This window comes from Pavona decussata, unplaced genomic scaffold (genome assembly GCF_977016875.1).
Source record: "Pavona decussata unplaced genomic scaffold, jaPavDecu1.1 SCAFFOLD_441, whole genome shotgun sequence".
NCBI classification, from domain to species: Eukaryota; Metazoa; Cnidaria; class Anthozoa; order Scleractinia; family Agariciidae; genus Pavona; species Pavona decussata.
In genome coordinates, this window is record NW_028145795.1 from 1 (window position 1) to 27,996 (window position 27,996).

At 37.4% G+C, this 27,996-nt stretch overlaps 4 protein-coding genes across 4 annotated transcripts; 1 reads left to right on the plus strand and 3 right to left on the minus strand.

Moving 5' to 3' along the window:
• Positions 1–257: 257 nt before the first annotated feature.
• LOC146450545 (TNF receptor-associated factor 4-like) lies at positions 258–2,311 on the minus strand. Its single transcript, XM_085100301.1, has 2 exons — positions 2,165–2,311; positions 258–649 (listed from the first exon to the last, which is right to left on the minus strand). The coding sequence occupies exons 1-2, from the start codon at positions 2,305–2,307 to the stop codon at positions 547–549; spliced, it is 246 nt and encodes an 81-aa protein (XP_084956427.1). The 5' UTR covers positions 2,308–2,311; the 3' UTR covers positions 258–546.
• A 996-nt stretch (positions 2,312–3,307) lies between these two features.
• Positions 3,308–9,558, plus strand: LOC146450546 (TNF receptor-associated factor 4-like). Its single transcript, XM_085100299.1, has 7 exons — positions 3,308–3,555; positions 4,310–4,361; positions 5,691–5,789; positions 6,371–6,535; positions 6,755–6,832; positions 7,576–7,653; positions 8,664–9,558. Exons 1-7 carry the CDS (start codon positions 3,386–3,388, stop codon positions 9,297–9,299), a joined length of 1,278 nt encoding a protein of 425 aa, XP_084956425.1. The 5' UTR covers positions 3,308–3,385; the 3' UTR covers positions 9,300–9,558.
• A 1,255-nt stretch (positions 9,559–10,813) lies between these two features.
• LOC146450547 (pecanex-like protein 4) lies at positions 10,814–21,471 on the minus strand. Its single transcript, XM_085100297.1, has 7 exons — positions 20,382–21,471; positions 18,616–18,786; positions 17,485–17,969; positions 16,775–16,881; positions 14,459–16,281; positions 13,548–13,734; positions 10,814–13,077 (listed from the first exon to the last, which is right to left on the minus strand). Exons 1-7 carry the CDS (start codon positions 21,080–21,082, stop codon positions 12,814–12,816), a joined length of 3,738 nt encoding a protein of 1,245 aa, XP_084956423.1. The 5' UTR covers positions 21,083–21,471; the 3' UTR covers positions 10,814–12,813.
• Positions 21,472–22,317: 846 nt separating this feature from the next.
• Positions 22,318–27,866, minus strand: LOC146450548 (uncharacterized). The gene is made up of 4 exons (XM_085100300.1): positions 27,484–27,866; positions 25,445–25,511; positions 24,898–24,995; positions 22,318–23,949 (listed from the first exon to the last, which is right to left on the minus strand). The coding sequence occupies exons 1-4, from the start codon at positions 27,823–27,825 to the stop codon at positions 23,779–23,781; spliced, it is 678 nt and encodes a 225-aa protein (XP_084956426.1). The 5' UTR covers positions 27,826–27,866; the 3' UTR covers positions 22,318–23,778.
• Between the last annotated feature and the right edge of the window lie 130 nt (positions 27,867–27,996).

Below are 27,996 nucleotides of genomic sequence, written 5' to 3' on the forward strand. Positions count from 1 at the left end.
GGCAGCACATGTGTTGCGCTATTCGTCGACGTATAATGGACAGTCTGGTGAAATAATAATATATACCAAACTTTTTCATGCTACAAGGTAGGTAATGCTATACATGAAAGATAAATTGGAATTTTTCAGCCCGACTCATTTGCTTTTTGCTCTTGCCATGACCAAATTTGCATAACGAATTATATGAATGTGTCAACAACATGCAGGAACAGTTTGAACGAACGAGCTGCTTCAAATGTACTGTATAGTTTGAATTTTACAGGCTATTGCTTTTACTGTTAGCGCGGATCTATGTTCTGCGAATTTTAATTTGATCATTGATCCGCGTTAACAAGGAATAAATGAATGCATTCTTTGAAACGACTGATGGATTCAATTTTCAAATAATCGATCCATTAATAGAGTCTAGGGGGGTACGCTTGACCTGGTTCGACCGTAAAAGTGCTAAAGATTCGTACTCAACACTGGAATGATGGAAGCTAGAAATGGAATGTACAAATAACGATTGTGAATGAATGCAAGCTTCAACACACGCTCACTAACTATTCAGCATCCCACGCTGATAAAACTCAGTGCTCGTACGTACACTTGCAATTTACCTACCTCTGCGGCATCGAGAATCCCTCTGTCAATAGGACATTCTGGCATCCTGTGCCGACAAAGAACAATTTCTAAAGCGTAAACAACGAGCAATAGAAATACCAAAATGGTCGCTAATTGTTACGAATCGGTTTAAATCGTCTACCTTAAATATACCTTACTGCTCGTTTTATCCTCAACAGCTTCCAGTGTTCCCAAAGTTGGGCCCGTATAACGGTATAACGGTATAACGGTAACGCGTGCTTCGACTGGCCACCCAAAACGCCGCCTAGAATATATTTGCTATTCATTTGTTCATAGTTCGGTATTGTACTAGGTTTTGCATGTAAGAGTTAGTTTAGCCAATGTTACAGAAATAAAGTGAACCACTGCCCACAATACACTTTACCGCCTGGTCAGTGAATAGTGGCATTTCCTATTCAACTCTGTTTCGGTAAATAATAAGGACATGGAGTGTTTTCTGTTTCCATTTAAAATAACCCATGCAAAAGTCTTGTACGTGTTTTCATAGCGTTCTACAGAGTACATCTAGCAGATCATTCCCTATCGAATACTCCACTAGACAGTGGACTTGGCGCTGTATGAATCCGAATCATAATTATGGAACACTACCAGCATTTATGAAACTCGTGAGGACTCATGATGTTCTAATTAATTCTTTACATTACATTAAATCTCTTACGAAGTTGGATTGTATTGGTCTCTGCCTTGATTCCGTCGCTTAAAAGAAGATTTTGGCTGGCAATCGTGATGACATATTATTTGGAGCCAATTAGGGAAATCAAATCCGTTTTGAGGTAATTATGAACAGTAAATTTTCAGTCTTTGCAATCTATTATCGCTGACTAAACGACGTAGTGATAAGTTCACTCACTTCCTGGTTTGTGAAGCCCGATTGTCTCTTGAAGAATGTAAACATACTGTGGTGTGAAGTTTGTATATATATATATATATATATATATATATATATATATATAATGAAGGTACAGCTGTATAGGGGTATTGATGGGGATACTTAATGATAAAGAAAACTGCTACAATTAAAGCTATACACAATGCCTAAAAGACGTCTGCAGGAGAAAATAAAGCGACTGGCCTCGAAGGACATAGCCATGCAAGTGACAATAAGGACGTGATCTCGTTAATATTTGCCGTTTTAGCAACCATTTCTACTCTTTTTTTAATGTAATCACACAAATGGCCTTGATTAATAGAGTGTCAGCTACCCGGAACTTGAATTCGCTTATTTATTGACCGCCTTCAGTTTTAGTTTACAACCCACGTGTGTACAACCGCCACAACCGTAACTGAAGTGTCTCAAGTGGTCGTCGAAGTTACGGCTTCTCGACTCACGGCATCGTTTCATTGTCAAAGTACTAAGACGCAGACGTCCCAACTATTTCCCTCAGTCGAGTTCACAAAGTCTGAATAAACGAAAGGTTTGACTACATAGCGATAACTTCACCATGTTGGATTCAAGGCGAGTCGTCAGTTTTTGACAACTTAGCCCAGTAGTTTCCGCTGCGTTCAGACATTAAATAGTAAACGAGTCAAATTGCATTACCTTCTCATGGATTCTTCTAAACAGAAGCGGCAAAACCGGTGACCACATCTTGTCTGAACAGGTTCTTTCATTGGGCTGCTACATATTGGACAACAATCTTCGTCTGCAACCGGTGACACAAACTCGTAATCGTAGCCAGACATGGCGACCTGCTGAAGATGGTGAATATGACGAATATATACCCTGGTTTTAATCCTCTTCCGCGAATTTTTCATCAGTGAACCAATTTGGTATACACGATAGCAGAGTTTCAATATGTATTCGGCGGAGAAGCTAACTGAAGGAGGTTGAAACTTTTTGAAATGCGGCGAAACTGAAAAACTTACATCGGAGAAACTAAGTGTGCAATCATAAACCATCTATAGAATTTTAATATTTCCGGGGCATGACCTCTCAGCCTTACGGTACAAGAACGGCTGATTAAGCTTACTAATCTTCAGAAACTTAATGACAAAGGCTGTCTTTGACTTACGTCAAAGGTAACAAAAGTGCTGCCAAACAAAATTTTCGAGGTGATGTGATGCAGTGTGTTAGTGGCGTTAGTCGGTAACAAATTAAACACTGAAACACAAAATCAGTGAAGGTCATTGAGGTGAACAAATTTTGATCACTACCATCATTACAGATTAAATCTACAGTAACAGTATATTTTCTTACAAAAAAGAAATAAGAAGAAACAAGAACAAACAAACAAAAAAAAACAAACAAATAAAACACACTCACAAGTAAACAATCAAATAACAAGCAGTTTTTCCAAAAACTTTAGGGCCCCATCAATGCTTCAAATTTGAACCCCGTGTTTTTGAAAAGCGAAAATTTGCCAACTATGAATGGAAGAAATGTGTAAAATGCAGACGTTTTTCTACATCTAAAATCGTTTAACTAAGCTCTCGTCTCTCCTCCTGCCTCCTGCCAGTTGTGATTTCTGATCATGTTCTGTTCAAGTGTGAAGTTTTAATGCTCGGCCACACCAGGCACTTTGTGCCATTTATACAACGGACCCAGAGAAAAAATGAATAGCCTTTATCTTCCCTAAATGCAAATGTGTCCCGGTGGAAATGGGCAGTCATCCAAAAACACGATTGATCGAGAGTCACGCGAGTAACTCTATCTACGCATCGATTGGACGAGGAATGACAGCAATATGATACCGAATATTTTGCGTTTCGGAAAGGATCACGCAAATACAAATTTCTGTTCGTTCTAAAACGACAAATAATAATGTCGGCGTTTGTGAATTTACCTGAATTAGGTGGGTATGATTACGAATTTAAAAACAGAGTTCCAGAGGATTGGGAATGTCTGGTGTGTCATTTACCAATGAAGGATCCTGTACAAATTGTAGGATGTGGCCATAGATTGTGTAACATCTGCGTGGAGTCGTTGTTGAGGTAATGAATTCGATTATTACAAAATTACTAGTGTCGCGTGGTAGGAAAGGCGAAATACCGGCGAGATGATTCACGAGGTTTTGTTTGGCGAGCCAGATTTCCTTCGTTGAATGGACATGATCACTGAACGTTTCCCTTAAAACACACTGTAGCAATTTCCGTCTTGCGCCAACAGTTGTGGATGACAGAAATCCCTAAGTGCAACCATTTTCCTAAGTTTATATTGAGCAGTGCTTTCTAACAAATTTGTTTACGTGGCCTTCCATTTTGGATTTAGATACTGTGCTTTCATATCTAAATGAAAGTTATTGAGCTTTACTTTCTAGTGATTCTACTGTATTTATTATGTGATCAGTGTTGTGTACAATTTATCACAATATTGGAGATGACTTTAAAAATTTTGAGTATAAATGAAATCTTGAAATGATACCACTCTTGAAATCGAAAGATATAATTGAGCGCAATTTCGCTGAGCCGTTCTTAACTTCCGTGTATGGGAATGACGGTTCCTAGTTTTGTTTTCGTGAAGCGGTTTCAACGACAAAAGACCATTCTTCATTTTTGAATTATAATGAGAGAGTTCTACCTTTGTTTGTTTTCGTTGTTTAAATATTTACTCGCCTTATGTTACGCTACATTGAACTATCTAGATGTGAATACTGTTAGTCATGCAAGAGGGACATTTGAGTGTGTGGCGAGCGCTTTTTGTTTATGTAGATTTTATTTTTTTACTTTTCATTATCATTTTGTTTAGACGTCCTTCACCGACATGTCCAGCAGACCGACAGCCTTTGTCACGCGAGAAGGTATTAAATCACGCAAGCGCTTGTAACGCATTCTCCTACCTTTCCGTGACCATTTCACCCTCGCGCGACAGTACTAGTTGCTGTTCTCTTGTTTCACTTCCAAGCTGTTTTTAACCCTGTCGTCTATGTTTACGGTCTTTTAAAAGGACTTGCTGTATAGGGATTGCGGTGTTTGAGAGAAAGTTTGAATTTGGTGGGATAGACTGCGAGCAGTCGTACTTTTTTTCACAAATCAAGCTCGCAAAGTGACGGAATATTAAAAAAGTGAAGTAAAATTAGAAAAGTTCAAATTAGAAAAGTGAACGAGGAAGGACCTTCATTCATCACGCCCTACAGAAATTATTAGAAGAAAGAGACTTCTCGCAGGCTATTGGTAGAAGGAAGCACTTATACTATTTTTAAAACAGTCATGTGTTGTTCGTACAAGCCAAAAGGGTAGTGATACAGGAAAAAAATGACCTGTAAATGACATGAAGAAGAGAGAGAACAGGAGATACAATTCAAGTTCAAAGCGTTTATAAATAGCGCACGGCATTGCTTGAATTTGTAGAAAAAAACCCTACCAATAGGGAAAATATAAAGCAGTAACAATATGCCTCCTCCATCATCTACAAGAGAAAGATTCGGAATGAATAACTACTACTCCTGTCTCACGACTTTATAAACAAAACCAAATGTAGTTATAAAATCAAAACATTTTCTTACCCTTTGTAGATAAACTTTTTACGATCATCTGAGATTACCGTCCAATGTGGTTCTTTTTGTTTCTTTTTTTCTCTCATTTTTTTTTTTTTTTACAAACCTGTAAAATTATATAAAAGAGAAAAAAGAAAAATGGTCACACCGATAGCATAAACAACACAAGTACAAGAAGAATAAAAAGAGTTTTCGCGACGAATCAAGAAAACCGGATAAAACTAATCAGCAAAAGGCTTTGTACATTTCCTACGACGCGAACAGTCACGCAGGGGTGGGTCACTGAATGTCGCTTACTGATGACTTTAATAGTCTGTCGGGTTACAAACTCATCAAAATGCATCCATATTTGTTTTAGTGGCATTTACGTTTGTTATTCAGACTGCCTAGAGTTGAATGGAAACGAATGAAATCAGGCACCAAAGAAACTAGACAAACTAAATATTGTCTTTTGACATGAAGAAATAGAACTCAGAACAATCTAGAGGAGGAACCCCGATAAAATTGAACCTTCAAGCTAAACGAAAGGAGAAAGGAGACTCTTCACCCATTCTTTTATCTCCCCTGTTCGCGTGAATAATTTGCTTGCTAATAACAATCAAACTTCTTCTTACCACATTTTGCTCATGGCAGATATTTCCAGATGTTGCTTGTCACCGCAAAATTCTGGATCTTACTGTTAAGTGTTCGTATTTTGGATGCCCATGGGCGGGAGAGTTGCGTGCGGTGGAGGTGAGTTCAATGAATGTTTAAGTCAAAAGAACTTCTGAACAAGGTATTCAAGTTTTTTTTAGTAAGTGAAAATTTGAACGGTGTTCTGAAAATTTCATACTGACTCAGTCATTGATTGATTAAATGATTGACTGACTGACTGTCTGATTGATTGAATGATTGATGATTAACTGTCAACCTGACTGATTGATTGATTAATTGATTGACTCATTGGTTTATTGATTAACTGACTGACTGATTGGCTGGTTACTTAATTAAGCCCCCGGCTTCTATATAGGCTTCCTAGCCTTTAACCCTTTTAATATTGTAAATAGTTAAGTATGAACATTGTAATGGTAAGAATATTTGTGTGTCGTCTATAATGTATTTATGTTGTATTTTTTTGATTAATGGCAAAAAAATAAACGAATAGAAAAACGAATAGAAAATTAATTGGTTAATTGATTGAATTATTGATTGACTGACTGACTGACTAGTTGATTGATTGACCTACTAACTAATAAACTAAATGACCTTGTGATTAATTGAGTTTTTGATTGGTTGTTTAATTACCTGCTTCATCGATATCCGTTCATATGCAGAGACACCAATCAAGTTGTTCTTTCAAGGTGGATCAGTGTCCCAACCGCGGCTGCAAAGAGAAGCTCACCAAACAAGACCTGAAAATTCACGTGATGTTTGAATGCTCTTGGAGGATAATAAGCTGCGAATATTGCACGGCACCCTTCATCCATAATCAGAAGCAGGTATGTGATAGTTTGAATGATGAACGTGTCATTTGTCTTAGAACCATAGCTAAAACTGCAGTTTGACTTTATCTGCCCTTCTGCCAACTAGCTTTCTACTTCGTTGACGCTTATTTTCTTGCGTTGTTCTCTTTGTGTCGGGTAAACAAAACAGTTTTTACCACGTTTCTTTCTAAGCGCGCGTGCTAATCTAATTTTCTTCTTCTTTTCTGTACTAAGACCCATCTTGCTGCTTGTGCAAAGTTTCCAGTTCAGTGTACAAACAAGTGTGGCGTGAGAGACATTCCACGAGAAGAGGTTTGTTTGTCTAGTTCAGCCATCGCTTCTTCCTGAATTACAACATTCTGAACTGGAGTCTCTCTACCTGTCTACTATGACCTTTAGGCTTTTCCTAGCAACTGTCACCAATTGTTAGAGTAACTCAGGGTATGAGGTAACAACAAACAACAACAACACTTTATTAAAACCTTCAGTTACAAGGTGTTTATATACCTACCCGCAAATAGCTGAAGCTAGTCGAGGCGGGTAGGTATGTCTATGCTAAACTAAAAACAAATAAATTTGATGTTTACAAATTGACTAAAATAAAAGTTAAATAAGTAGTAAACAAACAAGTGACGCAAAAAGGATTCGCTAGCTGATAGAAATTAGAGGTTGCTAGTAGCAACAGCCTGCCTGGGTAATGGCCAGAAATTGGGATGAGACTACAAGGCCGCGAGAAGACTGGGACATGAACTAAGCTGCCAGCGGTCTCACTCCATGATTTCTAACAACGCAATTACAAACTTGGGGACCCGTGATTGTGAATATTTCTTTAAATGAAGTACCCCATGACCGCAGTGAATAAAGTAGGAAGTACAAATATTTTACTAAATAATCCTATGTTGACCGAAAATGAAGGAATCCCCAGGAGACGATTTACCAACACTTTCCTTACAGCTAGAGTTTGCTTCCGTTGTACAGTCCGCTATGCCAGTGATTTTTTTGTGAAACAGACCAGATTTGTGTATTTATTTATCTGCTGTTATTTTTGTTTACAGCTCGAGACTCACTTTCGTGATCATTGTCCAAAAACCGAGGTTCAGTGTGAATTCAAGAACTTAGGATGTGAAGCAGTGGTATGGAATTTATTTTTTAATGTCGTTAGAATCTAGTCTCAGTAGTATGGACCATCAATCTTAGGTATATTGTTTTTTCAAATGTTCCTTTATCTCCTATCCTTCTTGGAGATTTTTTTATTTTTATTTTTTTGTTTTTATTATTATTATTATTATTATTTTTATTATTATTATTATTATTATTATTATTACTATTATTATTATTATTATTATTATTATTATTATTATTATTATTATTATTGCAAAGTGTCCAAAATTAAAGCAGGTAGTTTTAATTTCCTAACTGAGAATATCATTAGAGGGTGAATCTAAAAACAACATATTAATAAACCGCGTTGCGCACTAGAAGTGTATAAAAGATATTTCAGTTTCAAATTGCTAATCAAACGTGGTTTTAAATGGCTAAAATGCCCCTGAATCAACAAGAAAGCTAATGAGTAGAAACATGGCACTCTATGCGTTCTCCATCGATTAGTTGATTTCCATCTTTTAAGCCTAGTTGTGCCACTTACAGGTCTGTGACATAGCCTCAGATACAGCCTGGGGTTACTATTGATACATAATCATCTGCCACAGGCCGTCACAGTCACGACATGAGTTGTTGTTGTTGTTTTTTCGGAAAGTTTTCAACACACTTCTTTGTTTAGAAAATCGCGGACGGCATACCTGGGAAGCAGACTTGTCGAGTGACTACTCAATCTATCCCACAAATCGGAACTTTCACCGTTCACCGTGCAGTGCTAGTTACCTTAGGCTTGTTGAATTCAATCGCACGAGTGTAATCATCGCCAAAAGTCTTGGCAAGATTGCTAAGTTTTGCCTTGCCTTCACGTTCCTCCCCTCTCCTATATCAATGTTGAGTTAGAACTGTAAATCTTCAGCATTATTCTTCGTGGGGAATTCAAAATTGAACGGGGGGGAGGGGGAACGACAAACAAAGGCGTCAACAAACGAAAGGTGACTTCCTAACACGTATCAGGATATTTAAACATTATTTCTTTTGTTGACAGTTTCCAAGATCTAACACCAAATTTCACTCAGAATCTCAAGTTGAACGTCACCTCGCCCTAGCTCTCCGCGGCCTTGAGGCCACTCAGCACCAGGTCCGCGCGCTTGTCAGCCTTGTTAAAGATCAGTCACAACAGATAAAGCGATTGGAGCAGGTGACAAGGAACTATGCTCCGTATATATGGAAAATACCTGACTTCCAAACTGTTTACGACAGGGCGGTCACAGGGGAACAAGAGGTTATACTGAGTGAGCCGTTTTATTTGTCAAAAAATGGGTATAAATTAAGAATCAAAATGATGCCTGATGGAGGTTCAAGTGCAAACCTGGACTTGAATAATGATGTAAAAGGAAGGTTTTTGTCAGTGTATATCAAAATTATTCCCGGTGAATATGACTCAGTGTTAGCTTGGCCTTTTAAGGAGAAGGTTTGTATTGCTTTGATTGATCAAGAGGCCATCCAGGGAAAGAGAGTAAATGTATCACGCGTTGTTAATTTTGAGACCTGCCAATGGCCCCGCCCTGTGAAGGAGTCTGATACTGGGTTAGGGTTTGCCGACTTTGTTCAACAGAGCGTTTTGCAGACCCGATCATACTTGAAAAATAATACTATTTTTATTATGGTAAGCAAGGCATAACGCACAATAAAATACTCAAATCCTTTGGGGGTACCATCGGCCCTTCAAGACATTCTAAATGTAAAAGGAACAAAAGACTGGTAAAATAATGCGAAACTTTATCGGAATATAGTTTCTAGAACATTTTTGAATACTGTTGGCGGCAAGTCAGTTGAGGGAATCCTTATATTCTCGAGAATAGACACACTTTGTAACTTTCCCAGTGTAAATATTCTGCCGTATAATGCACTGTTAATAAATTACGTGCTTATTTATCCAATTATGTCTTTTTAGTGCGTAATATTTTAGTTTGTGATATTCTCACTCACTCACTGCTTTACGAAAGAATGTAACCAGTTTAGATTTCACGATCATTTCCGGATTACCCGTCGGAATACTTGTCTGTCTTGTCTAAAAACAGTATCTGAGACATAATTGAAGTCACTCGTCCAAAAATGGACACCTTTTCTTGCATTTCAAAGTGCAAAGTAACACAATGAATGCCTTCCATAGATAGCAATATTAAAACAGAGAATGACAGCCACCATGTCTCAGCCAAGTGAGGTTGTTTAACAGTAAAATATTCGGGCAAAACTACTAGATACAAGCCGATTTTTACTCCGAATTTAATAACAAAAGAGACAGATAGGAACGCATCGCTGAATTTTCCGACATATGCTCATAGCGTCGTTTAATTGACATCAAGTTTCCCTTATTTTATAAGGTCCCCTGTTTACTGGACACTAGAGTATACTCCGATGACCGATTTCATCGTCAGGGATGCTTTCCATTTAGCCAAATTTTTTCGGTTTAACTGTTTGAAATGCAATTGGTACGCGAGCATCAAGCGGACATTTTCCGGAACAAATGGACGACCCTCAGAGGTACCGACCACTTCTCTTGTTTCAACCGGTCGGAACTTAAATTACCGTTCTACTCGCCAAAAATTTACATTTCCATGTTGTCTTCTTGTGCCATCGCGAAAGTTTTTTTTTTTTTTTCATGTCAGTGAAAGTGTTACTTTGGAATGAATGGAAAAATCCTTTCCATTTGACACGGAAAGTTTCTGCAATTGCCAACCGAATATTTTTGCTAAATGGAAATTATAAACTGTCCTGGGGCCCGTTTCTCGAAAGTTCCGTTAACTTACCGGGCCCGATAAGTGTCTTTCGTGATAAATGTTTCTTAACAGAAATCAATTTTTGTTAGCTTTGAACACTAAATTTTGAAATCTTATAATTCTATGGAAGCATTGGTCAAGTACCGTGCCTGTAATTACTGTGTAATCGGCGAAAAAACATTTAAAACTATACTTATCGGGCCCGGTAAGTTACCGGGACTTTCGAGAAACGGGCCCCTGGCTTCTTTTAAAAATGTCATTCAACTTGGGCTCTATCACTATATAACTGACGATGACAGTTTAAACTGTCGAAACATGTTTTTATTTTCAGAAAAAAAAAAAAAAAGAAATATATTGTTCTACCTCTGAAAAATGCTACAGCCATTTTTAGCCGTTTATTCACTGCACTCAAAAATAACTTGTTTCGTTTAATTTTATTTCACATCAGCATTTCACTCTTACACACTTCACCTAATTTAATTTACGTTACTCATCGCTAAGAATACTGGCCAGTAAATGTTCACATTTTATATACACTATCTGTCATTTACTATATAAATATATATGTATATGGAAGACAGACTTTATGCTGGTGGCAATTTTTGTGCAATTTAAAATTTACCCTCATTATTAAGGCCCCTTTAGACGGTTTGTAAACTCGTGTTGGCATGGCAACTGCACGTGTCAGCGTACCCGCAAAAGTAGTTTACCTGAACGATGGCATGAGACAATTCACCGTATTTCCTCGAAAGTCCAGTAACTTTTCGAACCCTGTAATAAGTTTTTGAAATTCGTTTATCAGCGATTGATGATACTTTTAGCCCATACTTGTCTATAGGTAGTCTTCTTCGCAGCCGTTATTAGGGTCGTCACGCAACGCAGTTAGTGGGGAGGAGCGTTGCGTGACGACCCTAATAACGGCTGCGAAGGAGACTAGTCTATAGGTAGCTTAACTTCATAAAGAAATACTGGATTTTTGATCAAGAACGGGTGGCGCACGTAACTAAGTTCTCGGGCCCGGTAACTTAACAAGGCTTTAAAGAAACGGTACCTGGGTGCTTCCTTCAGATTTCATATTTTTGCTTTTCAACATCAGTAAACTGTCCTGAAATTAAGACAATTTGTTGCTGTCCCTCGCAGTACTCGTGGAGTAAATTCAACCTTGTCTTACCTCGGGCAATTTTTCTAACTTCTTTTCCCTGTTAAGGGGTTAGTGATCAGGCCCCAGTTGTTCAAAAAGCGGATAACTTTATCCAGTGGATAACTTGCTATCCAGCGGATAAAATGTACTCCAACCAAAGCTTTTGGCGAGTTTTTCACACAATCCCATACTTAGATCAGACAGACGCTTCTATTTTATACACAAATTATAGGGCTATAAGAAAATTCTTGCACACATTTTATCTGCCGGATAGCGACCTATCCAGTGGATAAAATTATCCGCTCTTTGAACAACTGGGGCCAGATGTTATCACACCAAGGGCGCGGTTATTCGAGGGAGGGAGCACAATTCAGACAGTAAGTAACTATGCAACTAAACTTGTTAAAAATCGATTAATCTGCATCTTACGTGCGTCTTTTGAGTCTCCATTGAGATGAAAGCTAATTGTCAATAGCATTGCACAATATGGTCGAGAAAATATATTTGCAGGTTAAACCATTGCGCTTTAATTTACATGAACATAATTTTTCCTTTACTATGTGCCCAGGATACTAGCATCAATCCACGAGATATTTAGCTTTTTCAGAGCTTAGTTTAAGCTATAACTAATATAATTCACGAAAACATCGAACAGCCACTGTGCGGCGTCGATTACTTTGGATATAAATACGTTATAGAATACGTATGCAACTTATGTACTTATAAAAAAAAACTTGAATCACAGCTTCCTGAGCGTGATTTCAGTCAGTCTGATTTCAGTATTCAGACTTCTTTTTATTTTTATTTCTAATCAAATATAGGTAATGAAATCCTATGACTATTTTCTGTGAAGTATGCCTTGAAATATGTCTCAAAAATTTTCTAATAAGAATTTATACAAATGTACAGATAGCTGTAACGACAATTCTCCTGCTGAGTCTAGAAGCTACCGACCAAATTTTTCGGGAAAATTACGTCTACTAAAACTTAAAATAAAGGTTCCATTGAAAGAAGAAAACTCATTAAAAAATTCCTAACCGTTAATAATCAATGCACTTTCCAGTTTACGGCAAAATAATAGCTGGTAAGTAGACGTCTCGTCCGGTTTCAAACTTTACCATTACCAACCATTGTTTTTTTTCACCATTTCATTACCTGGGTTTTATTCAATTTGTTGGAAATTCTGTACATGGTTGGAGCTCTATGATACAACCTAGGGATACAAACAATTATTGCTGAACATAAATAAATTAATCCGTCACCAAAGAGGCCCTTCACAGAGGCCCCATAACAAGGGGTGCTGATACAGCTCCAGAGGAGTACACAGGGTACCCAAGAGGAGGATCCGCTGCTTGGATAGTCAGGTTCCTGAGTAGGGTGGGGTGAGCCTGGATACTGTAACGCTCCTCGTCATCATTTGTGAAGTACAGAAGCTCTAGCGCCAGAGAGGCCCACTGGCCTCGTACACACTCTCCATTAAGGCGCCCCACAGGGGCCATTATCTCCTGTTTTGTGAGAACATGGCTAGTGTATGTTCCCTGAGAAGATATAGAGAAAAAATTGAGAAATTTGTGTTTAGCAGAAAAGATAAAACAGCTATGATTAGGCCAGGTGGTCAACTGACGAATGAGGCTTGAGTCAAGAGTGGCACTAGATTATTACACAGAATGACAATCATGACCGTGACGTTCATAACAACCTACTTTCACATTCAAATATCTTGCTAGAGGTGAGAAACAAATAAGTAAAATAACTATTGTTAAAGCTTCACTAAAGATCACCTTTTTCTCATGATCATAATTTTGTTTTGTCTAAACTACCAATCCGCTTGCTCAAATACTCTTAAAGAAACCTATCCAATGACCAGCAAATTTTGTCCCAAGAGTTGCCGTTAATAGCGCAAAATAGAACTCTCAAAGTATGTACAAATTAAATAATTCTGAGTAAAAGAAAGTAAAAATAAAAATACTGTGGTAGGATTGTTGTTCTTAAAATCCTTAATTCCTACCTTGCCTTTGTCTCTTCCCAGAGAAAAGAGAAATGGCTTATCATCCATGATAGACAGCTGCCAATTACGATCTGTCTCAGTACCTAGGTACCAGTCCCTCTCATACTCTGTTATGTACTCCACAAGTTCATCTTCATTGGTCACTTCTCCAAGGACTGCTTCATCATAAGTTAACTTGAAAGCATACCTACAACAGGAAACAAATAAGAAAACAAAAACAATCTGTTCAGTAAACAGCTACCCCACATGCCAAAGTTGACATCAAATGCTCTATAAATATAAAAATATCAAAACATATATTGTTTATTCCACTTTCTTGCAGAAGGACTGAATTAACAAATGGTAGTTACAATATCTTAAGGACAGTGCCTACTTTTGTTACTGCCCACACGTTCTGCGCATACTCGGTTTCCCTAAGAGTGGTCTAAAACTATGCGGACCAAGCAGAACTTAGCAAGTGCTTTCAGTCTCCAAAGAGAAAATTGGACGAAACCATGCATTTTTCAGAGATTACAAAGCTTCAGTTTTGAAAAAAACGACATACATTGCTTTGTATTTTACCGCTTTTTAGAAAATTCTATTGTTTTGTATAAAAATTAATCTCTAAAAAAATTGTGGTTACCCTCAATTTTCTTTTTGGATTCCAATAGGCCTTGCTAAGATCAACTTTTCCCGCACAGTAATAAAACTGCACAAAAATACTTCAGTATTAGTAGGCACCATCCTTAATTAATAACAATTCTACTATGCTTATTGTATGATTTATCCTTGTGATTCCTTATGATCACCTCACAGAGCCATTTCATTGCACAAATATTTAACCAGAGGCAAATTAGAAACGATTTTCTTCGAATAATCAATGAACAATAAGAGCTGAAAAGAAATAAATGTGTCAAGTTCGTGTCTCATACCTGTATGCCTTCAGAACCAAGGACTTAAGCTCTGCATCCTTATCAAGCCAGTCAAGATTAATTGACCAAGGGACCTCCCCTGAGTATACCTTGTGCACATGAACTGGACCAGCAGCTGCTGCAGAGGATCCTGGGAATCCTAACACTTCCACCAGAGAATAACATGTACATGTTAACTGTTTATAGAAGCCAATGAGAGCTCCATCACTGAGGATGTTCTCAGCAATGGCCTTGCCGTCCTTTTCAAAGTTCAGAGATCTAACAACATGTCTAAACCAGTAATCTGGAAATTTGCTGGATAAAGAGTCTAACTGATGTGTGTCCAATGGAATGGAAAACTTCCAACGTGATGGCAGGTCAAGTCTATGGGCATGCTCTGAAGTGAATACCACTGGCTTCACATTATTGCTTGCACCTGAATTTGTGGTGTTCTTGAATACATTGTCATCTCGTGTATTGTAATTCAAATTGCTGACAACTGGATTGACCTGTTTAGGAATGTTTCCTTGAAATGTTGATGCCTTAGGGCGGCCAACATCCACTACTGGAAAACCACCAAGGTTCAACGAGGCATCCAGATCATCTATACCTTCATCATGTATTGGATGGCCACTAAAGCTATTTGAGTGCTTCGGTTTCCCAATGCTTGTGAAGCTTTCATCAAGTTTCAAGCTTTCTTGTGACCACACACTATCGCTCAGACTTGGTAACGAGCCACTTCTGCGGCGTTTAATGGGAACCACGTTTGTGGGCTGTTCTTGCTCTTGCTGTGAGATCTTTGGTAAATCTTGAAGCTCAATGTTGTCCTGGTTCAACAGGTGCTCAAAAGCAGCTTCCTCATCATCCTTGCTTGGTTTGGAAGCTGGTGAATCATCCAAAGCTATCACTGTTTCTTGCTTTGTAATGTTAACTGAGGCCTGTTGTGCATCACTCTCAACATTGCCAAACTTGTGGTCTTTGCAGTAGTTCACCAAAACCCACACAAGGGTCTTAAAGAAATTGTCTGAATTTCGCCGTAAATTTTCTGGTTGGTCAATGACCCCTGTCAACACATTTTTAGCATCTGAATAAGTGTTCAGTACAAGTGAGTCACAAGGCCGAAGGACATTTGTGGCATGTTGGTTTAGAGACACCAGTGGCCACTTGCCTTCATGTACAAAAATATCTTGGAACACATCATCTACTCGAGTAGCCTCCACCGTGTGACATGATGTCTCCTGTAGCTCAAGGCCCTTCAGTACCAAAGTGCAAAATTTATAACCACTCTCAAGCACATGGACCCAAATCAACCGATCCTGAAAACGCACCAAGTAATGGTCCCCTGGGGTTGGGTTCCCGAGACTGCCCATTGCCATGGTAACACTTAGGGTGGATACCACTTGAGGCATCAACTGTTTATAATATACAGAGTCTTCACAGGTTGCTGCATCAGTGCTGGCTGCTGATGGCCAAGAACGCAATGGCCGAGGAAAGCCAATGAGGAAAATAGGAAGGCAAAAGAGTGGAAGCAATGGTGCTGCCAACATAGTTGAGGTGCCAAGTACTGCAATGACCACAGGTAGCAGTATGGCAGAGGTGACTAGGATGGGCACTGTAGACTTGTGTCTTTGTTTTGGTAACTTCCAGGATGTGACAGTAAGAGTCATCATAAAGACAACCTTGTCAAGTAGTTGCTGCAATCTGCTTCGGCATGCTCCGATCAGCATCAACTGCAGGCCCAGTCCAGCTGAAGCCCACCAGGCAGCCACCTCAGACCCAAATGCCGTCATACTCAGGCAAACAACAGACAGCTCCAACAGGGAGTCAAACGTGTTCTGCCAAACCTACGATCGAACCACAACCTGTAGTTAGTTTCAACTGATTAAGATACATGAAACACAATAATTTTATTGTTCTTGTTCCTTGGACAAGGCCAAATAGGCCATTCTGAGTTGCTTTGAACCTAATATGAAAGCAAGGTTATGTGCAAAGTTTTTATTCTTAAAATTAGTTTTCAGTAATATGCAAACAAAACTAATTTTCATATCAAAAGCTTTGCACCAAGCCTCACTTTTGTAATGAGGTTCAGAGCAACTCGGAAATGGCCTATTGACTATTGCTTATTATAAAATTATATCACCTTACCATTTCTTCACCTTGCATAAAATTATCTCAGGGAGCTTGACATGTAAAACATTCTAACTACTGCTGAAACAGGCATGCCATTGTGCTGTTCTGAAAAAAACCATGTGTACAAGAAATGCTTTCCTATATCATGGATAAGTTTACTAGTTTATTTCTTACAGTTAGCTTGACTGTAGAGCTGTGTATCTTTACCTGTCTCAGTGCTCTCACAGTCCCAATGGCCAAAGCAAACTTTGAAATGCTGGACTGCTCAGGGATCAGGAACATGCTGAGAAACGCAACTTGCAAAAGAGGTGATACTGAAAGAAACATTGCAAACAATGGTATGGATTAGACGTGGCACCATGACCTTTGCTTCCAAAAACCTGTCATCAGAAGATGAGGGATCCATAGCTTTTTAGCTGGTTTACTGCTCAAGCTACAATGCAGGAAAACAGACAGTTGTGTAATCCTGCGCCAGGGACAATAATTGTCCCTGTAATTATTACAGTGTAAAAGAAGATGATGGACTTGTTGAACAGTCACAGAAGAAATATCATTTTACCATTACATACAGCGTACGTGTCAAATGACACCAGGACGTTTGCAGTTCTGCTATTTCTCAATGTGATTACAAACTGCAATTGCGGAGTTCAAATGGCCACCAGCCTACGCTGTACATGTAGTTTAATACATGTACAATAATAATTAAATATTTCTATGGCTCAAATTAACATGTGGATATGATCAAATGCACCTTACAATGTATGACTAAACCTGAGAAAATAATTTTATTGAAAACTTCCAACCAGGAGACACTATCAATCCACCCACCCACCCACCAAGTCAACAGTAGGGGGACTATAAACACTGTATCCTAGAAAACATTTTCACAGGTTTGCTAATGTTCCAGTTGTACTCACCATGAAAGAGCAGTATCTGCCGTACAAGTCCTATGTATTTCAAATTCTTCTTTCTCTTCTTAAAATCTCCGGATGAATCAATACTTGCTGGAAATAAGGGATTTCTAAACAAACCAAAGAAGATGCTGACACATTGAAGATCTCCCAAAATCTTCAGTACAACAAGCAGTGCCAAAAACACAAAACCAAATGACTCAAACATCTTCAAACTGGCAGCAGATGAGAAATGACTTGATACACCAGCTACGACTGCTGTCAAAGAAAACATGACAACAAAGATGATTACTTCTTTCAATTTCCACCGTGACACTGGGTGCTTTGTGTTTAAGTCTCTCAGTTTGATCCACAACTGCAATGCAAAACCGAAAATGTCCAGACTTAGAATGAAGCCAAAGCAAGCCGTTATGATAACATTGGTAGTACTGTGAGTAATGAGTGTTGCCATCACAACTACCAGACTTGATACGACAAACATCACCAATAATCTGAAAAAGAAACAAAAAAATACATGTAAAATTATATTGAGCAATTCCTCAAGTTTGCATTTCTAGTTGTATAAGAGAGAAAATATATGACTAGAAAGTAAGATCATGCAATTAAGCAATTTACTTGTAGTCATGTCCAGGCTAAACTCACATAAAGGTTTACATTAATTAACCCAAATATGGGTGCAAAATTTACGACAGAAAAATGAGTCATTTCCAATAAAACCAATTTGCAGTGCACCACCCCACTAGGCATATAAATATAGTGACACTGAGAACACACACGCTTTGGATCAGTACTGCTTCATATTGTGTTTCCTTGGCAAGAAATTTATATAATTTATATTGCTACTAAAGCTTTACACATTCTATGTATAACATATTTCTAAGTTCTCTTTTATCTACAGATGCAATTTCTGTTGTCATGACGGACATGACAAGAAGGGATCAAAATAACAGTCACATTAATTTTGAAAGTGAATATTGCAAGGCTTTATTGGGTAACTTGACTGGACCATAACTTTTTCATATGTATGGTAACCTATCTTTTTTTCTCGCATTTTTAAAAATAATACGTAGGTACTAGTCAACAAACACAGAACGTTTGAGAACAATTTTAAGGCAACTTTAATTTTGAGGGAATCACCTTAAATCAGTTGCCATTGTTGAGCCTCCTAGAACTAGCACCAGGACCTGCTCGGCCAGCCATGAAAACAAAGCATCCAGAGGAGGCAAAATACCCAGAATCCACAGCAAGGGAAGAAAGGGGAACAGAATATGCAGTGCCTTGTCAACTGAGAGCAGCTCTGGGTAATTCCTGAAATAAATCATAAAAGGCCAAATAAAATCATGATTGATTGATTGATTGATTGAAAGAAAACATCAATGCATACATGGAAACAGCATACACTACCTTACCTAGCCTCTGCCATACATCTCCACACATTAATATAAGCCATAAAAAAATACATATCATCAGATAATTATTGGAAAAAACAACAACTCTCAACAACAACAAGGCTCCTGTCAATAACTAAACATCCAGAATATTCTGGCATTGTAAATGTTTCCAACTGAACTGAACTGATATAAACAATAATTTTGTTTCCTCAAGAGCAAACACTATTTCAATAAAATATCATTTCATGATTTATATTAGATGGTGGGGGGATTAGGCAGTGAATATACTGTCTTGCAATTTGGAAGGAGAATCTAGCAATTTATCAGAAGTCACTTAGGGCTTTTTTCCAGGCACCTTTTCAGTAATTGAATTATTAATTATTACCACCAAATTTTTCATTGACATGCTACCCTCAGATAAAAACTGCCGCGAGCATTTGGCGATTCGCTTTCGTCTATCATGCGCTCCTTATATGGTCTTATAGGAATGCCGCTCTTGTTTTCAAAAATATGGGGGCTTCTGTGTTGCCTGTTCGGTCGACATGGTTGCTTCTTATTCTTTAAGTTTACGTTGGTGAGTAGTGTATTTGCTTGTGCAGGGGTCGAGGCTCCGAGCACTATAGCAAGACTTCTGAAAGTCGAGTTGACATTTGTTAAGAAAATTCAGAAAATATACAGAAATACCTCCACGGTTGATTACCCAGCCCAGACGGGAAAAGCAAGACAAATGGACGGTAGGTGAAAAAAGCATCGCATAAATCGGCATAAATAAATGAGCTGCAGTAGATGACATTGATCGCCTTTTACCATTTACAGCACATGACATGTTATTTATAAGGAGAATAATTGAACAATCCAGGGCCCAGTTGTTCAAAGCCCGATTAAGCTAATCCTGGATTAACGTAAACTTTGACTCGAGTTTAATTGTTAATCGATAAAGATTCTTCCAAAAGATTTTTGGCCCTCAATTTTTCCTTAAACCTTTCTTTATCTTTAGCTCGAAATTAGCCTTTAAAACCATTTTTAACGAGCGAGCTGAAAGCCTCGATTAAAATCTAATCCTGCATTAGCGTTAATCGGCTTTCAAACAACCCGGCCTGGAGTGTACGAAGATGAAAATACAAGGATGGCTTCAGTACGCAAGAGGAAAGACAGTCAATGTGGCTTCCATCAATCATGCTCAACCCCTGCATGAGCAAATACACCACTCGCCAACGTAAACTTGAAGAATAAGAAGCAACCATGTGAACCAAACAGGCTACATAGTGGCCGCCATATTTTTCAAAACGAGAGCGGCATTCCTTTAACACCATATAAGGAGCGCATGATTGACGGAAGCGAATTGCCAAATGCTCGCGGGAGTTTTTATTCGAAGGTCGGGTATGAATGAAATCGGTGGTAATGTATGGAGCTGTAAAGAAATCTTTCAAGGGGATTTAAGAGCTCCTGTCAATCAAACTCAACTGAACATACAAAAAGAAACAAATAATTGAAGTACAGTAGTCACATTACCTTGCCAGAACACCAGTGATTCCAAATATTAGCACATAAAATGGCCTCATAAGTGGAGAGATTTCCAAGCTATCTGAAGATCTGAATATAGCTAGCTCAGTTGGAGGTGCTGAGGTCAAAGAGTATTGACCTATACACACCACCCACCAACCGAATATAAACAGTACCACCGTGACACCAATGTTCGAGTATAACCCATTCAAAGTGGACGGCAAAAGATATAAAAACATCAAACCACATAAAATTCCAGATAGAAGTCCATGGATGATCATGTTTACCATAAATTTCTTCCCAGGAAATACGAACTCCACTGTTTCAAAACCACAACAGGAAGCAAAATCCACTTCATCGTCTTGAGCTAACAGGTTCTTTTGAAATTTATTAAGATTTGACGTACTTCGGCGCATCATCCAGCTGAAAAGCTGTGAGCTCAGTACAAATGCCACAATAAGGCTTCCATAAATGTAGCTATTAATGTAGACGTCTGTTATAATTTGGAACTCTGCGAAAATCGTGAACAAACCACCAAGAACGAAGGGAACTGAAAACACCAACACTTGGTTCAAGTACACATAAAATGGCGCCTCATATCCAAGCTTCAGCTTTAATCCACCGAGAAACGTTTGTGGAAAACGTTTCCAGAAGAATTCAAGTTTGTAATCGTTCAATAAAGGAGCTCCTCCGCTCTCCATAGATCCCATTACATTTAGCACTTTATCATGGACAGTGTCAATTAGTTAAACGAAGATGTTCGCGGGCTTAATTTTTGCAATTGAAGAGATTTCTTAATTAACAGTCAACTTTCAATCTCTGGTTGATCGAGTCGTTTCGAGAGAAAATCCGCATTTAAGTTGTTTCCGATCTCTCTTGGTGTCTTAGATGCTGTCAAATTTTTGAAGGAGAAATCGAGAAGTCGTCCATTTTGAAAGCGGGAATGCAAGCCTCCCAGTACTGTATGATCACGTCAATCAGGAAACCAACGCAGAGGACTTTCGTGCAGCAAATCAGCCCATATCGACTAAGGCGTGAAAACTACTTGGTATTTTCTTTAGAATTATTTTTCGGCTATTATTTCAAAGGCCTACATTTCTGCATTTATTTTCTTTACAAAAGTATTGATTTTGACGTCAAGGCAACCGGGGACACCTGATTGGTTTATCATCACTGCAGAAAGTTGCACAGGCGTAGCGCACACAGGAACACCACGCATAACATTCAACTTTATAAAAAATTCTTTATTTTTCAGTTTGCAACTTTTTAATTAACAATTGTTATTTTCTGCAGTCCGACATTCTAATTGAACCAAAAAAACTACTGCCTCTATCACTCATTATACTGTAACAAGAAGTGACCTTGTTCAAACTTAGAAGGGAGAAAAACTTTGGTGTGGTGGAGCATTGGCTGTGCCAACTTCTCGTCGCACATGTTAACCATACTAGCTGGTGAATTATAAAGAAATTAAACAAATAAAAAAGCAAATTTCAGTTGGCATATTTACATACCTAGTTTATACGACATTTGATGATTGAACTAAAGTTTCCAAAAAATTAATAATGAAACATAAACTTGATTTCAGCTTTTACACTCAGGGCCAACACTAATGCATTACCTACTGAATACCATTGTTACATGATACAAGCTCATGACACAACCCAATTAGGCCAAATATATATATTCGGTTTATTTGTTTAATTTTGCAGTTTTCTAAGCATATCATGGATGTGATTCCCCTGTGAAACCAAGATGGATACATATTAAAAAAAAAATGCAATGCTTTGTAGGAGACATTCATCCACAAACAACAAAATGGTTCTCTTAACTTTACTATGATCCAAGCTTGACTTTAATATTATTCCCCTGTGAAACCAAGATAAATACATGTATTTGAGACAATTATTTTTTTTTATGAGAACATGGTTCACCCACAAACAACAAATGGCTCTTAAACAATAGTTTTACTACCAAAATTTTAATGTAGCATTATTCACAACTTGCTTTTAAACCATACTATGATTGCAAGCTTAACTTAAATTAAAGTTACTGTGACATGACCAACAACTTCAAACTCTTACATCATATACATTTGCATACCACAGAAACAACCCTCTAATTTGCCAGAATTTTCATCTGAATTTGTCTGCACAGCGGACGTAATTGGGCAGGGGAGTCCCCCCTTTTTTCTCTCAGTTTTTCTTGGTCCCATCCCAACTCCCCCTCCCCAATTACATCGCTGTGCAGGCTACATCTGAATCTCTCCAAGCGGTCATTAACAAATTGGCAGCATTCTCTTGAAATTGGACTGTTCACAGTGATTACTATTTTGTTGATTTGGAAAACAAATACACAAGCAAAACAAGTGTGATTTTTTTCTTCTTTCCCTTCCCCAAAAAAAGTGAACAGAAGAAATTATACTTTTGTCATTTTAATAAATTGTGTTGGGAAAAAAACCTATCAGACACAAGATTAAAAGAATGCAAGCTGTAACGGTAATAAAATATTATTTTTGTATTTTTTCTTGTGGTTTGATTTCACCTCTGATTGGTCACAGAACAATAAATGTTCCAAAAATAATTCTTAGAACTCATGATTTTCTTAGTTTCACAGTCATTCACAGTAATTTTGTTGATGTTCTTGATGACCTTAGGAGTAACAAGAAGTTCAGAGAACAGGTTTAGTTAATACAAATTTCTAAATTCAGTCCTGATACCAAGTATCATTCAACTACATGTACATGTACAAGAAATATCTCTCTTTAACCACCTTTTTGAGTTTTCAGAAACTAGGAATGCTGACCGCACATAGTCAGAGTTTAATAACATGTACATTATTAATATGAGTAAGTGCTGCGCGTACATCAGATGTAGTTTACCTTCAAGCTTACATTACATGTGAATACAATCAAGAGAAAACAGACAAAAATTAAAAAGCTACTACTACATGTAACACAAACAATTTCATGTAAAAAATATCCAAGTAAACCATGCATCAAACCTACCAAAAAATGTTTGAAATTTAGAAGAATACGTACTATTCACTACATCAAGCTTTGAACGCAGTAAGTAAAATAAATTATGCTAAATGTAGTGCATTAATAAAAAATATACACTAAAATGTTCTGGGTTAATGATTAAGTCTAGTTTCTTGGTGTCTGTTGTTTTTAAGAGTAATTAGCTTATGGCACAATTTTTGTACTAAATAATCCACATTATTTTTGTTCTTACGTCGTTTAAAGAAAGAACCAGCTGTTTGTAAAGTTCCAAGTCTAGTTCTAATGTTGGAATATAGTGTTCGTGTTTATAAATAACCAGAATAACAAAGAACAATAACATTAGTTATTAAGATTTCCAGACATTTCCCTTTACATTAATAAATTATTATTGTAATGGAGAGAATGGCTTCAAAGTTTGTCTTCAGGGGTATCTGCACTTTGATCTTGCACTTTGCCATTCATTAACTGATTAAGCTGAAGATGCAAGTTGTCACCACCTTCAAGAGAGGCCAATCTTTCAGCTGCCATTCGTTCTACATACTCCCTTTCCCTTTTTTCTGCTTCTTCTTCCTCTCTTTCCTAAAACAAAACAAAACAAAAAAAGAATCGGTTAAGTGACAGAGAGCACTCAGGTTTCCACCATTTTAAGGAAAACGGCCAGATTTTTTACAATTTTTCTATAAAAGAGGGTTTAAGTACGGAAAACAACTGTCAGAGCGACTTGAAAATACAGAAAATGTCACTTTTCAGGAATAAAAATTTTAAAATTCCCCACGGGAACATGCCTCTGGATCCCCCTAGAACCTTGTGCTTTTACAACATCAGCAGCACTCGCATTATCAGAAATCAATCACATTTTTGGACCTGGATACACAAGCGACTGTCAATTAATTTGGCATTAGAAATCTTTATTTCTATGAAGACAATCTGATTTAACATGCAGAAGACCAGATGTATTGTTGGTTTCTTTTGTTTAACTTTAAACAGAAAAGAAAAAAAAATTAATTATTCATAATTTGCTTCACTTGGTTCTAAAAAGTGTTAAAATACAAAGCAATGTATGGCATTTTTTACCAAATTGAAGCTTTATTATCTCTGAAAAATTCATGGTTACCCCCAATTTTTTTTTAAATACCAAGAGCACTTGCTTAGTTCTGCTTTCTCTGCATAGTTTCAAACCATGCAAAAATGTCCCTGTATTAGTAGGCACCACCCATAATATTTCTTGGACTCTTTTTCTGAATGAGCACCTAATAACAAGGATCCAGATAATTAAATTACTGTTAGTTAAAAGTTTAAATGCTTTATTAAATTGGACCCAGTCTGTTTGCCAAAGTACCAGCTCAGAAACCTTTTCGAATTGTTTGTCTTCTAAAAAACTTCGGCATAAAACAGGCAATGAATAAACTATTAAAATTTAAAGTTTGTGAACTTTTTAATGGTCTGCTGCTTAACATTGTGTGTGCAATCAGGCTGGGTGTAAATGGTGGTGGGTTTTCATTATTTATTTTAATATTTCTCACTTACCTGTTCTTTAAGTCTGTAAAATTCATCTATTACATACTGATATCTTGGAGTAGTAATACCAAAAAATGCTGCTAGCTTCTCTCCAAGATACTCTGCCACTAAAAAAAAGATTCATTGATCAATTAGACAGTAAAACAATGTTTAGTTAAGAACATACAATCACATTTAATCATTTCCTTTAAGAACAAAAATGCGTGGTAGTTAATCAACTCTGTTCTTTACTTCTTCACCTTTTAGCAACTGCCATCTTCATGGTCAAAGCCCAGCTGGATTGTTCTAAGCAAATTGATTGCTTACTTTTAATCAATAATCAAACAGCAAGCCTGAGATGTTATCAACAAACATTTTACAAGGAGATCACCATACAACTCTCATAATCCATATGCAAGTCACATGAGTAGAAAGAACTTCTTGCAGTCAAACAGGAGCAAGTCATCTCTTATTTTCATCAAGATTACAATGAGAGATCCTGTTTTAAGGGACAGTTATTAAATCTTTAATTGAAGGAATTGCATTCCTTCACTAAGAGCCTAAAATGAAATAATACCTTTGAGTGCTCCAGTTGAAACAGCAACAATGTAATACCAGACCCACAGAGGCCAGGTTAGGTCAGACTGAAAAAAAAAAGACATATTTGAGTGACATAACTTTAATACTGTAAATGTATGTAGGGGTGAAGCTGAACGAACACATGCAGTTAAAAGCATATAGTCACCTAGTGCCACTGTTTCTGTCATAAAGTTATGTAGCAAACACTTCTCTTACATACATGTAGTAATAGTACTAGTACCTCACAAAAAGTATTTCATATATTTTACTTCCATCTCTTCACTTCTATGTGCATAATACAGATTTTCAAAATGGCCAGTTTCCAGTTGGCTTGAAATATCAGTTGGTAGAGCACTACACTGGTATCACAGTGGTAACAGGTTTGAATCTCATTCAATCCTATATTATTTTTCTCAAGTATTCTTATTGCATACATAAGTGCAATATCACTCATTTGTTATTAAAAGGAAACACAACAATAAACAAAGGATAAACTAACAACATATTTCATTCCCAGTACCTCACTAATCATGTTTTTCCTTCAATTTTGAGGTAAAATTTTTGCAAATATTATTGTCTCATCACAGCTCAATGGTTTCAAGGTAAACTACTGTCAGCTGATTGCATTGTATGATGTGGCATGATGATAAAGATAATGGCTGGCTTTTGACATCTAGCAATAAAAAATTTCTCAGCTGATGAAATTCATTGACAACCAACATGTTACGAATATACAGTTGTATATTTAACAAATAGATTCCATGTTGCCGTGCGTCTGTTCAATAATAGATCACAGATGATGTCAAAATATGCTAAGAACAAAAAAGTGATGTTCTTACCACAGTTTGACATCTTCTGTGATCTATTACTGAACAGACGCACGGCAACATGGAACCTATTTTGTTTTATATAATAAATAAACAAAAGTTGTTAATGGTGACGTCATCTATGCGTCTGTCCTCTAATAGCTCATAAGTGAGCACCAATCAAAATGCGTCTAGAATTCAGCTTATAAGATAATTGTGTATGAGGTGATCATGAACATCAACATAAACATACATCTATAATATTAGGGTCTGATGGATTATGCCAACATAGTTTTGAGCATAATACTATATCTGGAGCATCAGTCATAATTCCTGTATAATAGTCATATTTTTTAGCATAATCAGAAGCAACTCCACCATTTTAGGAACACTGAATCAGAACTGTAAAACAATTCTAAGTGACTCGTGCCCAGTGCATTTGGCATAGTCAAAAGACTGGTTACCAAATTGTAACTTTTCGATACTGTTCATTTGTAACAACTGTAAGGACTGTGTAGGAATGTTTACTTAATAGCTAGAGAGTGAAAAATGTACTTTTAGTCCATAGTAATTAGGAACATAATACCTCTAGAAGAGCATAATTTTGAGCATAATACCTTGGTTTCATGGGTGTTGCCAAAAAACAAAATACTCAATTTTACGAGCAAAATCCGCCTGACCCCAACAAGCATATTCAAACAACACATCAGGATTAATTATGGTGGTGATGACAGATGCTTAAAATTAAATTCAATATTTCCTAATTAGTTTTAATTCTGAATTAAAACTCACCATTAAGTTTTACTTGCATTAAAAATTTTACCAAAAACCAGGTATCAATGCACCAAAAAGGGTTTGGAAGTGTAGAAAGGCAGAAGTGTCTAGAAACGGTACAACTGCTGTCTCAAAGTGTTGTCTCAAACTGCAGACTGCGATAAGCTCAATATTACCATACAAAGTTTACCAGTCTCGTGATTCCTACATGTATATTGGCTGCTCTTTGAGCAATTTGTCTGAAGGCTAATAATTGTTATCTTGTTTCACTACGCAATCATAAACACCTGTTACTACAATAAAAAACCCGTCATTGGGGCTATAAAACACACTGAATATCTGAGGAAACTAAGCCCAGCATTTCATAGTCAATTCAAGTATACGTGCATCAAATTGTAAGCGTAGCTTACGTTGATGGAATTTGAATATATTTCGCGATTAATGAGCTCGTATTTACCGGATCTATTTCAGTCTCTTTTGACTTTCTACAGCTTTTTCTTTCGTCGTCTGTACTGCTGTCTGAAGAATCGTCGAGTGGCTGACTCCGTTTTTTCTTTTTTCTGTATTTTTTCTTGCGTTTGTCGTCCGGGAGATCGCGATCAGGATCTTCTTCCTCTTCATCGTCACCATCTCCGTCCAAGTTTATCGTCTCGAATTCGTTTTTTGAGCCAGCAAAGTCCACTTGTGGTAAACCAGCAACTCCTAAATCGACGTTGTTTTTGTCTTCATCGTCTGTATCGTCCTGTTTATCGTCCGTTAATGGTGTTTGCTCGGTTGTTACATTGCTTACAGTCTCCATGTTATGACTCTGTTGTGACTGGGTTTCATTTGTACTGAGTATGCGCACGATTGGAATCAGTGATCGCGGGCTTGTGTCGCTGTACTGTAATACAAATTTAGAAAAGAAACTTTAACCTCAACAAAGCCAATGGAATATACGACCGGTTACATAAAGGCTCTTTCATGGCCG

What these genes read in the sequence shown, in the direction of transcription:
- LOC146450545 (XM_085100301.1), bottom strand. Translation starts at nt 2,307, where the DNA reads ATGTCTGGCTACGATTACGAGTTTGTGTCACCGGTTGCAGACGAAGAT. An exon ending in TTAGAAGAATCCATGAGAAG is followed by an intron (nt 650 to 2,164) that starts GTAATGCAATTT and finishes TTGTCGGCACAG; the next exon opens with GATGCCAGAATGTCCTATTG.
- LOC146450546 (XM_085100299.1), top strand. Translation starts at nt 3,386, where the DNA reads ATGTCGGCGTTTGTGAATTTACCTGAATTAGGTGGGTATGATTACGAA. An exon ending in AGCCTTTGTCACGCGAGAAG is followed by an intron (nt 4,362 to 5,690) that starts GTATTAAATCAC and finishes TGCTCATGGCAG; the next exon opens with ATATTTCCAGATGTTGCTTG. An exon ending in GAGAGTTGCGTGCGGTGGAG is followed by an intron (nt 5,790 to 6,370) that starts GTGAGTTCAATG and finishes GTTCATATGCAG; the next exon opens with AGACACCAATCAAGTTGTTC.
- LOC146450547 (XM_085100297.1), bottom strand. Translation starts at nt 21,082, where the DNA reads ATGGGATCTATGGAGAGCGGAGGAGCTCCTTTATTGAACGATTACAAA. An exon ending in ACAATGGCAACTGATTTAAG is followed by an intron (nt 17,970 to 18,615) that starts GTGATTCCCTCA and finishes TTTCTTTTTCAG; the next exon opens with ATTATTGGTGATGTTTGTCG. An exon ending in TTGGTTCTGAAGGCATACAG is followed by an intron (nt 13,735 to 14,458) that starts GTATGAGACACG and finishes TTCCTGTTGTAG; the next exon opens with GTATGCTTTCAAGTTAACTT.
- LOC146450548 (XM_085100300.1), bottom strand. Translation starts at nt 27,825, where the DNA reads ATGGAGACTGTAAGCAATGTAACAACCGAGCAAACACCATTAACGGAC. An exon ending in AAGAGACTGAAATAGATCCG is followed by an intron (nt 25,512 to 27,483) that starts GTAAATACGAGC and finishes TTTTTTTTTCAG; the next exon opens with TCTGACCTAACCTGGCCTCT. An exon ending in TTTACAGACTTAAAGAACAG is followed by an intron (nt 23,950 to 24,897) that starts GTAAGTGAGAAA and finishes GTTTTGTTTTAG; the next exon opens with GAAAGAGAGGAAGAAGAAGC.